Genomic DNA, 15189 nt, shown 5'->3' on the forward strand with positions numbered 1-15189 from the left:
TTTACAACATTTGGCGCACCAACGATTCTACAAAACGACAATGTCCGAGAATTCGTGAATAAAATAATAAACGAATTATGCAATATGTGGGAAGATTTAAAAATTATACACGGAAAACCGAGACATTCGCAAAGTCAAGGGTCCGTCGAAACGGCCAATCAAGATGTGTAAAATATATTTGCCACTTGGTTACAAGAAAACAAAACAAAAAAAATGGAGCGAAGGACTAAAAGTAAGGACTTGTTCAATTCATAAAAAATCGATCCTTACATCATGGAATAAAATGCAGCCCATATGAAGCAATGTTTGGATGTAGTGCTAAAATTGGATTAAAATCATCGGTACTTCCAATATCAATTATTAATAAAGTGAAAACCAAAGAAGATTTAGAGGCAGCTATTACGTCAATGAATGCTGGAGATCATAGTGAATTTGATGAACCATTGATTGAAGAAAATAATGAAGAAAAAAATAGATAATAGAATAAATAAAATAACTACTGTAAGAACAGAGTCAGTCAAAACTTAAAAATTCAAGCGAATCGAATGAAAGAATCATCCGAAAATGATTTTGTGAAGGAAAAGTGGGTGAAACCGTCAAAATCAAAATATCTGATGTAGACAGAGCACACAGTGACCTTCGTTGTATTCTTGGAGTTATCCTATCAGGTAAAACACGAATTTTACTATAAACTTAAGTATAATACATATAATTTTATTATTTATATTTATTATTATAGTTCATTACGATAACTATAAGATAGGAACCACCGAAGGAAAGTTAGATGCAATGATAGATGTAATTGTACTCAACAATGTTTAAACAAAAAATGTAAATGTAAGGCATCAGGGAAAAAATGCAATTCAAAATGTCATTCTAATAATGCTTGTAAAAATAAATAATTTAAGTCATGATATTTGTGTATTCAGTGTAATTGTGATCAAAAATGTAATAGTAATTTAAAAAATTAATATTAAGGTAACAATATTCAATTTAAAGGTAATTAACAAGATTGATAAGATTAGAAAGGTTTATAATTGTAAAATGAAAAGTGTTGATTCATATTGCCCAAGCTTTACTGGGGCAAACGTTTTTTTTTTGCATTTCAAAACTTTTTACGATATTTTACATGTATGAAATTTTATTGTATTAGCTTATGAGAATATTATAAGCATTTAATGCGTAAAAATAAAATTATATAGGCACAATTATTATTAATATCAACTAAACCAAAAATTTTAATATTTAGAATATAAATGCCATACAGCTTTTAAAAAATAAAAAGACAATGAGTATGAAATATGATGAACTTAATAATACATAGTGAAACAGTCATAAATTATAACAGATTATAATAATAATGCATTTCATTTTTTTTATGAAGGCGATTTTCTTAGTGTTCCACCAATGATCCTTCCGCGTTATGATGAAAAATTATATTACAATATAGTAGCCTACTACTAAATTTAGACGCGTCTAAGTGGATAGCCAATTTATTGCGTGGTTAACGAGTAACAACAATTATATTATGCTTAGTATAAGGAATACGCTAGTTATTACCATAGTTTTTATGGTTGTTCGAAATTATTATATGATACGATGTATACCTACGTCTTTGATAGGTACATTTTGATGAACATAATAATACATGGTGAAACAGTAATAAATATAACAGATCATAATAGAAATTAATAATTTAAGTAAATTATAAATAATATTAATAATAATGCATTCTATTTTTTTTATAAAGGTGATTTGCTTAGTGTTTCACCAATGATTCTTTCGCATAATGATGATAAATTATATTAAAATTTATTAAAATGAAATAAAATTATATGTAGGTAATAATATATTTTTCTGCCGTGTAGAATTGATTTTTTTTTTTATTGTTCTGGAGCCTGAAGTCTATATACCAAAGTTTACTCCGATGGCATAACAAATAAAAATTTGGTTTTCAGGATTAAAGTGCACACGAATAAATTATTGTTGTTTTATTAGTACAAAAACACTCACCTAAAACTAAAAAATATTTGTAGCAAGAGTACTCTAGTACTCTACCTACGAACCACGCGTTATAAAATTTTCTCCGACAATTGCCAAGTAGCCCGAATAGCCCGACAAATTGTAAAAAGAAATGAGATTGTAAACATTTTAATCATTTAATTTAATACTTAAAATATATCATTATTTTTATTTTTATTCTGTCTTAAAAATGTACCAAAAAATAAATAAATAATCGGTCGTAAATAATCTCACCAAATTTAAATATGTCAAAAGGATGAGAACCGCTGGTATATAGTATAATGTAACATCACAGCATTTTTTGGCACATTATTCTATCAGAAACAGTCCCCGAGCGTACCTTAGTGGTTACAACCTACGGTTAGGTTACGCCTATGCCGCTTTACATTCCATCTACACCACCCATTTAATTTCAAGGTTACTAATAAGTGGGGGGTTATGTTGGACACAGCAAATGATTAAAGTAGCTTCATCCATTGTATAATGATCTAAGATGTAACCATTGTCCCCCGACCAACACAACCTGCAGTGCTCGATGTCCGAACGCCGTTGCTCACGGCCGCCGATACCGTCCGCGCCTCCGTCGGGCCGGACGGCACGACACCGGCGGACCAACCTGTCCCCAAAAGGCCAATTATTGTATAATTCCTAACAAAGCACGGCACTGACCTACTCCCACTACATACCGACCACCAAGTTTCGACGCCGGACGACAGCCAACTTCCAGACTCAACACAATATGTTTTCAGCAGCGTTTCGCTCGACTGTTCGACATTTTGTTTCAACGGCTCCGCTCAACTAGTCGACGCTTTTTTCCACCATCTTCACGGAACCACGCTCCACCGTCAACACGTTCTTGATAGAACAAGACATTTCCGTGTGCGTCACAAACACAACGCTTCACCGTTCCGGCGTTTTGACATTTCACCGTTGTGGTTGAGGAACATTTTTGGACACCCACGTCACTCCACCATGATGAGCTAAGTCCACCCACGAGAGCAATGCTGATGCTGGTCGACGTCGGTCAACTATCTGTCGTAATATGATTAAATGCGCGATCTTGTTAGGCGTCACAAGACGCGGGACCACATATATTTTTTTTGTTCCCCTCAACAAGTGGTCCTGGCTGTAACAAGCCCGTGCACCCAATCTTCCCGGTAACCCTGTGAGGACACACCATGAGTAATATAGTGTGTAGCCTCCAATGGGCCGGGAAAAATGTGCCCAAAATCTGTTTAATTTTTAAAATCTATTTTGAGTAAAAATTCCCGTTTTTCCTTAATTTTTATGTTGTTTTTTCCTGTCATTTTTTAAAAACTATTGAGGATTTTGAATTTTGATCTCCTCAATGCACCAACAATATTCACTTTCCCATCGAACAAGATACTAAAATTAAAATAGAAGCATTATTTCAACTACTTATCGTGTATACAGACACAAAAAAAAAAAATAAAAAAGTTGGTAAGAGGATGTCGCTCTGCTGTACAGTAGGTTACAAGTGGGTCACTGTAATGGATGGTGTTAAATTTGAATTCAATGATATAATATCATTGTATAAAAAAAAACGATTCTGAGTGAAAATGGTCGGTCAGCCTATGATATTACCAAGTATATTTGATGATATTATTGTGAATAAAGTAATTTATATATAACATATTTATGTGGAACCCTGTTTTAAAAATGAAGAGTTTAATTGCATATAAAAAAAATCGATTTTTTGTAAATAATCCCATTTTTACTTAATTTTTAAAAACTGTGACTAAGGATTTTTAATATTTTTCAAATGCTATTGTATGAGCCTAATATTAAATTTTCAAGCTTTTTTACCCAACAAATAAAGTTTTTTGAAATTCATAGACCCAAAAAAAAAAGTTCTACAGACATTAGAAAAAAAGACTAATACAATTGGAAACTGAAAATGTTCCTAAACAGTTCAAAACAAATCAAAATATTTTTAAAATTTTATCGTGTATAAAAATGCGAATATAAACAATCAGTGAAAATCGCATATATATATATGTTCATTTGTTTTAGAGTTACACTAAAATCTAAAATCGATTTTGTGGAAAACCTACTTTGCGTAAAAATTACCATTTTTCCTTAATTTTTTTAAAATTTTTTCGGTGCTTATGAAAAATACTGCTAAATTTTTACTTTTGACCACCAAACCAAATTTAAGAGTACCGACTAGATTCACTTCCCGATCAGAAAAGATGGGGTGGCAGAAAATCTTAACATTTTTACTATCCTAAAAAATGATGACAGACACAAATAAAATTTTTTAAAAAAACACACATTATTTTAAAAACAAAACATTAAAATCAGAATCTAAAATTAACAAATTAGTACTAAATAATTAAACAATAATTGTCCATCATTAAGAAATAGTTGTACTTATCATGGTTATCAAATTTATCAAACATATCAAAGGACAAGAGCTCTTCAGATGGTTAGGGACATTCAGAGTCAGGTCGTAATAATATTTTAAATACTATTTTTTATCAGTTTATTAAATACTAGGTAGGTACTCAAATACTTTTTGATTGTATTTTTAATAAGCAATATTATGAAATATACTAATAAAATTATAAATGCACGATTATTATTTATATTATTATTAATATCAAATAAACCAAATAATATTTAATGTCGATAATAATGAATTCAATATAAAAGGAGACTTACTTATAGCGTATCACCAAATTAGGAAATATTATATTAAAATGTATGAAAATTAAATATAATTATATATAATATTATATTATTCTGCAGTCTAGAATTTTATTTATTGTTGCTCGCTTTTGCGTTTATACGTGTAAATATGCGTGTGATATATGTTTAAACAAACATATGTATATCTACATGGTACTCTCATTTTCGAAAACACTGTCTTCTACTTAAGCCAAAATATACCTAGGTATCTACTCAACAATAACTACCTTGTTTACCAAAAAAATCGATCTCGTAGGTATATCTATGTAACAGCGCAACAAATAGAATGTAGTGTTCAGGGTTAAATCAAACAAAAACAAACGAATAAATTATTGTTCTTTTATTAGTACAAAGACATGCACAGGTTGTCGTAATTGACTTGTACAAAAACTAAAAAATAATTGTAACAACTAACACAAACAGCAATTTTATCTAAAATGCCATCTGCTTTTGATCTTAATAAATCTGTAGATTTTAGATAGTTTTGTTAGGTAAATTAAAATCTAGAAAATGTTAGTTATTTTGATAACGTGATCCTTGGATATGTAGCATATGCCAGAGGCTAAAATATAATTTTTTCGTACTACACACTTTACATTAAACTGGAAGTTACAGTGGTCCCGCCCTCCCCACAAGCGTATATTTTGATCCATACACATAAATATAAAGTAGTTACTTACAATAAATTTAACATTGCCTATTAGCACATGTAACAATTATAAATATAAATATTTTACATGACACCTATGTATATAATACGAACTCTACGAACAGTAACCTAACATACTTACTCCGACCGTTTATCTGTGGCAGGGGTGAAATTAAAGGTGGGTGAGGGTTAATAGATTCCCCCAGAACCTTAATAACATTTGTGTACAAGAAAATGAGACTTTCTTTTATAAACCGCGTAAGTAGCTACCTTCATAATATTACGATACAAACAAAAAAAATTTAATATTTTGAATAAATTCATTTTATAAGTTATAACTTATTATCCAGTGTTATTTTTTTTTGAAACATATGAATTTCAACAAGTTAAGAACAATGGTGCATATTATATTTCCAGAAATGATTATTTTGGAATCAAAATCATTCCGAAGTTGCGATTTTAGGTTTATACGCAAACGCACAACACTGAACTTTACTGCCACGTTTATTGAAAAAATTGATTTCTTTACGTATTTTACGTATTTTACTGAACTTTAATGCCACGCTTATAGAGTATTTTGATTTTTGATTTTTTCACGTCTTTCAACGAGTTAATAATGATAGCGAAATCATAATTTGCACATTCAGAGAGTCATATTATTTCTACAACAAATTAAACTAGGACATTAAAAAAAAAAAATATTAACACTATTTTGACATAATCAATATATTATTTATTTGCACCTCGTAAACAGTATTAAGACTATCTTGTTCTAAATCTTATGATATTATATAGTTATAGTAGATTAATTACCCTTCATAATATGTTAGGTTAGGTTGTTAGGTTTGATCATAATATTTTTATTAAATTATTTTTGGGGAATATTTTAAATACTATTTTTTATCAGCTTATTAAATACAAGGTAGGTACTCAAATACTTTTTGATAGAATTTTTAATAAGCAAACAAATTGTATTAATGCTCACTGTAATACACATAAAACATTTCATTTTCATAAATTGTGTAGTTCAATAATTTTTACAAATAATATAAATGCTATAATTTTTTATTCCACAGATTATCGGTCGGTGTAAGAAAGTTTGATTACTGTTCGGCCTGTTCGACCTGTGTAAAAACTAACATATTATGTAATATATTAAATACCAGCGGTTCTCATCCTTTTGATATTTGCGTACCACCTGCACTGTTTGAAAATTGTTATGTATCACTAAATTTAAGTAAATTCTATCACTAAACTTGAACAAATACCGTTTTTCTTTCGCTTACCAAAACTATATACGTTATATTTTTAAATGCGTTGAATTTTTATTTATTAGTATAAATAAGATATTATTTAGTATAGATACTAATGTCTATTTAACATTATTTTACATTATATTTCTGTTTTGTAATGACGGCTCACTAGGTATATCTATTTACTAGGGATAACTATTTTTATAATATATTTTTTACATTATAATATTTATATAATAAATATATATAATAAACCGTTTGTAATACATTTGACAACGTTGTACCCAATTCCCATTGTATTCCTATGAACAATTAAGTGTGCGGAATCGTGTTCAAAAAAAAAAAAACGTGCGGAATCGTATTCCTCCCTTTCTCGTCGGCTACGTGGCGAGCATGTGATCCGACGAGTGCATGCGCGTATGTAAATAAAATACATCGGCTACGTTACCGACTAGAAACGACGATGAACACAATAGGAAGAGCAAAAGACGAGCAAAAGACGATGAGCTGTCCAACGATTGGCAAATATATACTACTAAATGCCAAAAGGCTATTCAAAAGATATTGAGTATGTTATATTATGCACAACCGAGGTCGTGTTACATCCGTAAAAAGAGTGGGTCGTATACTCGTATAACTAGATACTAAATTGTACACAAGTGTCAAGGTTGACTTCAAATATCAATTGTATATTTCAACAACATTTGTATACAAGAAAATTAGACTTTCTTTTATAAACCGTGTAGGCACCTTCATTATATTATAATATACAAGCAAAATCAATTTAATATTTTGAATAAATTCACTTTATAACTTATTACCCAGCATTATGTTTTTGAAACATATATTTCAAAGAGTTAAGAACAATGGTGCAAAAAGTATTTCCAGGAATCATTATTTTGGAATTTATATCATTCCGAAGTTGCGATATTAAGTTTATACGCAAATGCACAACACTGAACTTTAATGCCACGCTTATAGAGTATTTTGATTTTTGATTTTTTCACGTATTTCAACGAGTTAATAATGATTGCGAAATAGCACTTTGCACATTCAAAGAGTCATCTTATTTCTACAACAAATTAAATTAGGACATTAAAAAAAAAAAATGTTGACTTATTCAAAATATTATTTATTTAGGACTCATAAACAGTATTATGACACTCTTGTTCTAAATCTTATGATAGTATATAATAATAGTAGATTAATTAACCTTCATAATATATTTTGTTAAGTTAGGTCAGGTTAAATTGTTAGGTTTGTTCATAGTATTTTTATTAAATTTTTTGTGAATATTTTAAATACTTCTATTTTTTATCAGTTTACTAAATACTCGGTAGATACTCAAATAATTTTTGATAGTATTTTTAATAAGCAAACAAATTGTATTAGCGCTCTCTGTAATACACATAAAACATTTCATTTTCATACATTTTATAGTTCAATCATTTTGACAAAATAATATTACTATAATATTTTATTCCACAGATTTTCGGTCAGTGTAAGAAGATATGATTACTGCCGCCTGTTCGACCGGTGTAAAAACTAATATATTATATAATATACTATATAACAGCGGTTCTCATCTTTTTAATATTTGTGTACCACCTGTACTGTTTGAAAATTTCCATGTATTACTTATTTTGAACATGTAACGTTTTTTTTTCGCTTATTAAAATTGTATACGTTATTTTACATGCGTTGAATTTTATTTTATTCGTAGGTACAAAATGATGATATAATATTAGAATTTAATTTATACTAATAAAACTATATGTGCACGATTATTATTTATATTATTATTAATATCAATTACACCAAATAATATTTAATGTCAATAATAATGAATTCAATATAAAAGGAGACTTGCTTATAGCGTACCACCAAATGATGACAAATTATATTAAAATGTATGAAAATGAAATATAATTATATATAATATTATATTATTCTGCCATCTAGAATTGTATTTATTGTTGCTCGCTTTTGCGTTTATACGTGTAAAATATATGCGTGTGATATATGTTTAAACAACCATATGTATACCTACATGGTACTCTCATTTGCGAAAACACTGTCTTCTACTTAAGCCAAAATATACCTAGGTATCTACTTAACAACTACCGTTGTTTACCAAAAAAATCGATCTCGTAGGTATATCTATGTAACAGTGCAACAAATAGAATGTAGTGTTCAGGGTAAAATGACACAAAAACACACGAATAAATTATTGTTCTTTTATTAGTACAAAAACATGCACAGATTGTCGTAATTCACTTGTACAAAAACTAAAAAATAATTGTAGCAACTAACACGAACAGCAATTCTATATAAAATTCCATCTGCTTTTGATCTTAATAAATCTGTAGATTTTAGATAGTTTTGCTAGGTAAATTAAAATCTAGAAAATGTTCGTTATTGCGATAACGTGATCCTTGGATATGTAGCATATGCAGAGGCTAAAATATAATTTTTTCGTACTACATACTTTACATTAAACTGGGAGTTACCGTGGTCCCACTCTTCCCCAACAAGCGTATATTTTGATCCATACACATAAATATAAAGTAGTTACTTACAATAAATTTAACATTGCCTGTTAGTACATGTAACAATTATAATTATAAATATGTTACATGACACCTATGTATATAATACGAACTCTACCGTATGTACGATTAACTGCTGACCGATATATTATTAATATTAAAACACGTTCATAAGTGTAAGGCCTATCGCCAACACACACAATGTTATTAGTAAGTTAGTTCGCTGTGCACCTTAGACCTCAATACACACTATGATTACCGGACTCCGAATGACAACGATACAGTTACATAGTATAATAGAACATAGTTGATATAGTTGTGAGTATCTACATATCTGTCCCTGGCTACGGTATTTATATCATAAAAAAAAAAAAAACTATTTAAGATAAAAATGTGTGTAGTGTTGTGTAACAAAATAAGAATAATAATTGCACATAAAAATATTATAAACATAGGAACTTACGTTAACTGGGATAGGTACCTCTTTATTAATAAAATTATGACTTTATTATTTACATATCTTATAATAATTTTTTTTTTAATAAGTATAACAGTAAAATATAATTAACCTTATTGCACAACTGTTAATTGTAATGAAAACCATAAACTAATTAAAATATATTGTTAATCACTCTCATTTTCTGAAATCAAAGGATCACATACCTACATCATTGGATGTTTTTAAGCTCTTATAAAAATCATGATATACATCTGGGATAAAACTTAATAAAGTCATGAGATAAATTTTTTTTCTTGTGTAATGGGTAGTGGACCACTTTAAGTTGCAGGTACAGTAAATGTAGGGTTTGGGATTCTTCGAGTCGTGTTTAAAGTCATAAATGGTAAATCTTCAGCTAACGAATTCTTGTACATTGCTTTATTTTACAACGAAAATGATTGAGTTAGTAAGTAAAAGAATTTAACCATATCGATACTATTGTATAAAATCAAAATAATAACCAAGCAATACAAAACATGGTATATTATAAACATTGACTTGTCCAGTTTCTCATGAAAAATTATTTTAGATTTAGACTTGTCCGTTTACGCACATAGCTATTACATAAAAACTATTCATATAGCAGAAATTACAGTTCTACCATTAGACGCAGCGTAAAATTCCCTACAAAATGCACCTATAACCCGAAAAATGATAAAATCTGACTTGACCACCTTCTCACAAAAACCGTCCAGTTATTTTAAGGAATATTACTAAACAGTTATAATGTTCTATACTTAAAATATCTTTTAATGTTAAATATGGAACAATTTTTCTTTCTTCAGTTAGATTTGGGCATTCTAAGAGGAGGTGTTTTATGGATATAATTGAATTGTTTCAGAGTTCGCAGGTTGGTCTCGGTTCTCTTCTCATTAAGTGGACGTGGGTTATATTTGTGTGGACAATTTTTATTCATGTCCTTATCACTTGTTGTCGCCTTGTACTTCTTTAGTTGTATGTGAGTGTTTTTGTACTAATAAAACAACAATAATTTATTCGTGTGTGTACCCCTGAAAACTTTATTTTTGTTTGTAGTGCCGTCTGAGTAAACTTAGGTATACAGACTTCAGGCTTCAGAACAATAAAAAAAAAATCAATTCTACACGGCAGAAAAATATATTATTACCTATATGTATATAATTATATTTCATTTTCATAAATTGTAATATAATTGTTCATCATTACGCGGAAGGATCATTAGTGGAACAATAAGGAAATCGCCTTCATAAAAAAAATGGAATGCATTATTATTATAATCTGTTATAATTATTAGTATATAATAGGGGCGTTATATAGGTAAGCTTGAAACTACTATGCAATACGCAGATAAGCTCTTACTCTATTACCTCAAATATTTCTTCCATGAAAACTATGACCTATTACGATAAATTCATGCTTGGTACATACATACACAATTTCAATTATTTTATATCATATTTTATAATATAATAATTTATTATTTTACACATTTTTTTTTGTAATGATTTTGGTTTTAACTACAAGCCTAAGGAGGGGCTAAAAAGTAAAACCTCATAGGGGTGCTAAGCCCCCCCCCCTAGTTACGCTGTTGACTTCGGGTATCCCCTACTTAGAGCGATAATAAATACCATGTGTTTGCTTAAAAAGAGTGACACGTTATTGTATAAAAATACTTTTAAATATTATTTAAGTACTTATTATACAGTATACATAGTATTTAATAAACTGTTAAAAATTAGTATGTAAATATTCCTCAAAAAATAATTTTTCTAATGTATTTGAAATTTAAGTATTAAATACTATTTATTTATATCAATTAGTACCTACATTTTACTAACGGACATATATTATGCCATTATGGGTATTGTAAGCATATATTTCATTTTCATACATTTTATAATTCAATAATTTAATAAAAATTATATACTGCCAGGCGTGTATGAAAATACTATATATTTCAATTAGTTAATAAATTAAGTCTGACCTCTAAATTCTGACTTCGTTATTGTATTTTTATGCTTCACTACATAGGTACGATAAAACAAGAATGTCATTAGTCATAATACTGATAGCACTGTGTCAATAGATAATATTTTGATGACTATACTAAATATTAAATGAATATAATAAATACAAAATTTTAAAGTACAGTATTGAGTGGTAGCCGTGAATATAGGTACTGTCTTATCAAAAATCCTAAAACCTATTAGATTTTGATTTAAAATTATACACAATTTAGTACCTATACAAAATATAGCAAAATATATTATAATTCATAATATAATATATTATATAATTTATTCATCTAGATAAGATAAAGGTACTTAATTTTCATCTAGATAAATTATCTAGATAAATATATCTAGATACAACTCAACACTGATTATTACTGTTTCACTATGTATTATTAAGTTCATCATATTTCATACTGATTGTCTTATTAATAGCTGTTTGGCATTTATATTCTAATAATAAATTATATTTTTTGATTTATTTGATTAACCTAACTTGAAACGAATGTCGGTTATCTGCTAATAATGTTTTGTATGTTGAGAGAGATGGTTATACATCTATGGAAGTTAGCGGTGCATATTTGAAATCAACAATTCATTTGCTTTTAAGTCTTCTGGTAAGCCATCCATTGAAGTAACTTCTCCATTAAATATTTAGGCATATTGACATATTAGACATATTTGACAAAAATAAATAAATATTACTGAAAAAATTTGAAAGCGACAAAATATTTCACGCAGTGTGCACAATAATACGAGTACGCGACGAAATATGACGGACAACTGAAATTCACTACTTATACGCGTTTCGGTTTTATCGATTTTATCGCTATATTTTATCGGTTAGATAGTAAATTACCTAACTGATACTAAAAATATTATTTTGAAATGGAAAATGTACCACTTTGTTCTTTTTTGTCTAAGCTTATTTAAGAACTTATTTCGAAAATTGCCAAATATATTCTTAATTTTTCTAATATACTCAAATATACATTTTTTAATTTGATCTCCTGGTGTTATGAAACAAATTTGTTATTCACTAGAATTTTTCTTCGATCTTTCTAAAAAAATATAAAAAAACTTGAAGTCGTCAGCCCTACTTAAAATATTCTCATAAACTAATAAAATAAAATTTCATACATGTGAAATAACGTATACCGTTTTGATAAGCAAAACAATGAACGTTATTTGTTCAAGTGGTACGTGATATTCTTCAAACTGTGTAGCGTGTAGGTGGTAAGCGAATATTCAAAGTATGAGTACCGCTGGTATATATTGTACAGTACATATATTATATTTATTATATAATATGTTACTTTTTACACCAGTCGAACAGTAACATTACATTCTCACACCGACCGTTAATCTGTGGAATACTGTAAAACTGTGTGCCAATATATTTACAATAATTACCATGCCGAAATAATTCCCCAATCTACCCTCGAAAGCATACATTCAATTCTATTTGCATTGTTTCCACACTAATCGAACAGTAATCTTACATTCTTACACCTACCGTTTATCTATAGCAGGGGCGTAATTAAGAGTGCGTTAGGGTGGATAGATCCCCTCGCCCAGAGCCTTTATAACATTCGTTTATACAAGAAAAGTATAGTTTCTTTTATAAACCATACAAAAAAAACCACGTACGTACCTAGTGTCTATATTATATTTTATTACAAACAAAATTAATTTAATATTTTGAACAAATTCACTTTATAACTACCCAGCATTTATTTGTGTTGAAACATACGTATTTCAATGAGTTTAGAAAAATTATTCAAAATAAATTTGCGGAAATCATTATTTTGGAATTTGTTTGTATGTTTATTTATAAGGTTGTGATTTTAAGTTTATACGCATACGCACAAGCACAACACTGTACTTTACTGCCACGTTTATAGTGAATTTTGATTTTTCTATTTCTATACGTATTTCAACGAGTTTAACGGTAGTTGTTGAGTAGGGACCAAGGTATATTTTGGCTTAAGGATAAGATACTGTTTTCGCAAGGTTGTGTAAACATATACCACACGCATATTTACATGAACAAATGCAAAAGCCAGCCACAATAAATTAAATTCAATTCGGTCAGTTCCCTACCGTACCAAAAACTTGATAGTACAATCCTACAGCTAGAGGCCCGAGTGGCCGGGTTAAAACCAATAAAAAAAACAATTCGACGCAGCTGAAAAATACATATTATTATCTATATATAATTATATTTCATTTTCATAAATTTTAATATAATTAAGCTGAATGCTCACGTTAACGCTCATTGATATGCAAAAAAAAACGCGATTTGTTAAAGTGGTACATGAACATTTTCAAACTGTGTAGAATCTACACTGTAGATGGTAAGCGAATATTAAAAGTATGAGAACCGCTGGTATATTATATAGTATATCTATTAAACTTATTATATGATATATAAGTTTTCACACCAGTCGAACAGTAACATTACATTCACAAACCGACCATTAATCTGTGGAATAAAATTATAGTATCTATATTATTTGTAAAAAATATTGAATTATAAAATGTATGCACATGAAATGTATTATATTATCTATGTGTATTACAGTGAGCACTAATACAATTTAACACACCATCATGTCAACATCGAACATGACGATAAACTCCATTCAACCATATTCCCCATACTACCTATACACCCTCCCCCTTTTCAATTGGTTTTTCCATATAACACATCCCCAGTATTACGTATTTCCCTTTTGCCTTTTTTTACTAGATTTTTATTCTACCACAAAATGTATTATACTATCTATCTGTATTACAGTGAGCACTAATACAATGTTTTTGCTTATTAACAGTGACACATAATTTTAAAAAGTATTTGAGTACCTATTATACAGTATACCTAGAATTAAATAAACTGTTAAAAATTAGTATTTAAAATATTCCTCAAAAAATAATTGATTTGATGTATTTTAAATTTAAGTATAAAATACAATTTTTTTTTTAACAATAAGTATCTACATTTTACTAACCGACATATATAATGGGAATTGTGAGCATATATTTCATTTTCCTACATTTTATAATTCAACGGTTAGGTTAGGCAAGGGCGTCAGCAGGAATTTGTCAAGAGGTAAGCATAATATTTTCCTTTTTATATTTTTTGTCTCTCTATCTTATTAGTTATAAAGTATTTTTGTGACATATTTTCTTATATTCTATAAGGAATGTAAAAATATTTATGAATTATACGTAGATAGTTAGTTAAATCTTAATTTTACAGCATTAATTTAAATTAATTTTTATGTAATTTTACATACAATTTTTTGACGATTTTAAATTTAAGGTCATTTTTGCATTTGAGATTTATAGAACATTTTGAAGTTTTTTCTAACCATCATTATAAACTAGTTGAAATATGTAAAGAAATAAAAAATCAAAATTCTCTATAAGCGTGGCAGAATCTAAAGCCTAACCTAACAGAATTTTAAAGCAAAATCTAATAGGTTTTAGGATTTTTGAGAAGATAGTACCT

The 15189-nt window shown here is 28.6% G+C and overlaps 1 protein-coding gene across 1 annotated transcript in view; it reads left to right on the forward strand.

Annotated features, from left to right (window-relative positions):
* Positions 1 to 302: 302 nt before the first annotated feature.
* The window catches only part of LOC132949155 (uncharacterized), a 53256-nt gene continuing 38369 nt past the window's right edge, over positions 303 to 15189 (forward strand). The window contains exon 1 of the mRNA XM_061019953.1: positions 303 to 426. Within this exon, the coding sequence (XP_060875936.1) occupies positions 303 to 426 (124 nt within the window). The remainder of the gene's footprint in view (positions 427 to 15189) is intronic.

This window comes from Metopolophium dirhodum, chromosome 1, assembly GCF_019925205.1.
Source record: "Metopolophium dirhodum isolate CAU chromosome 1, ASM1992520v1, whole genome shotgun sequence".
Taxonomy (NCBI): domain Eukaryota; kingdom Metazoa; phylum Arthropoda; class Insecta; order Hemiptera; family Aphididae; genus Metopolophium; species Metopolophium dirhodum.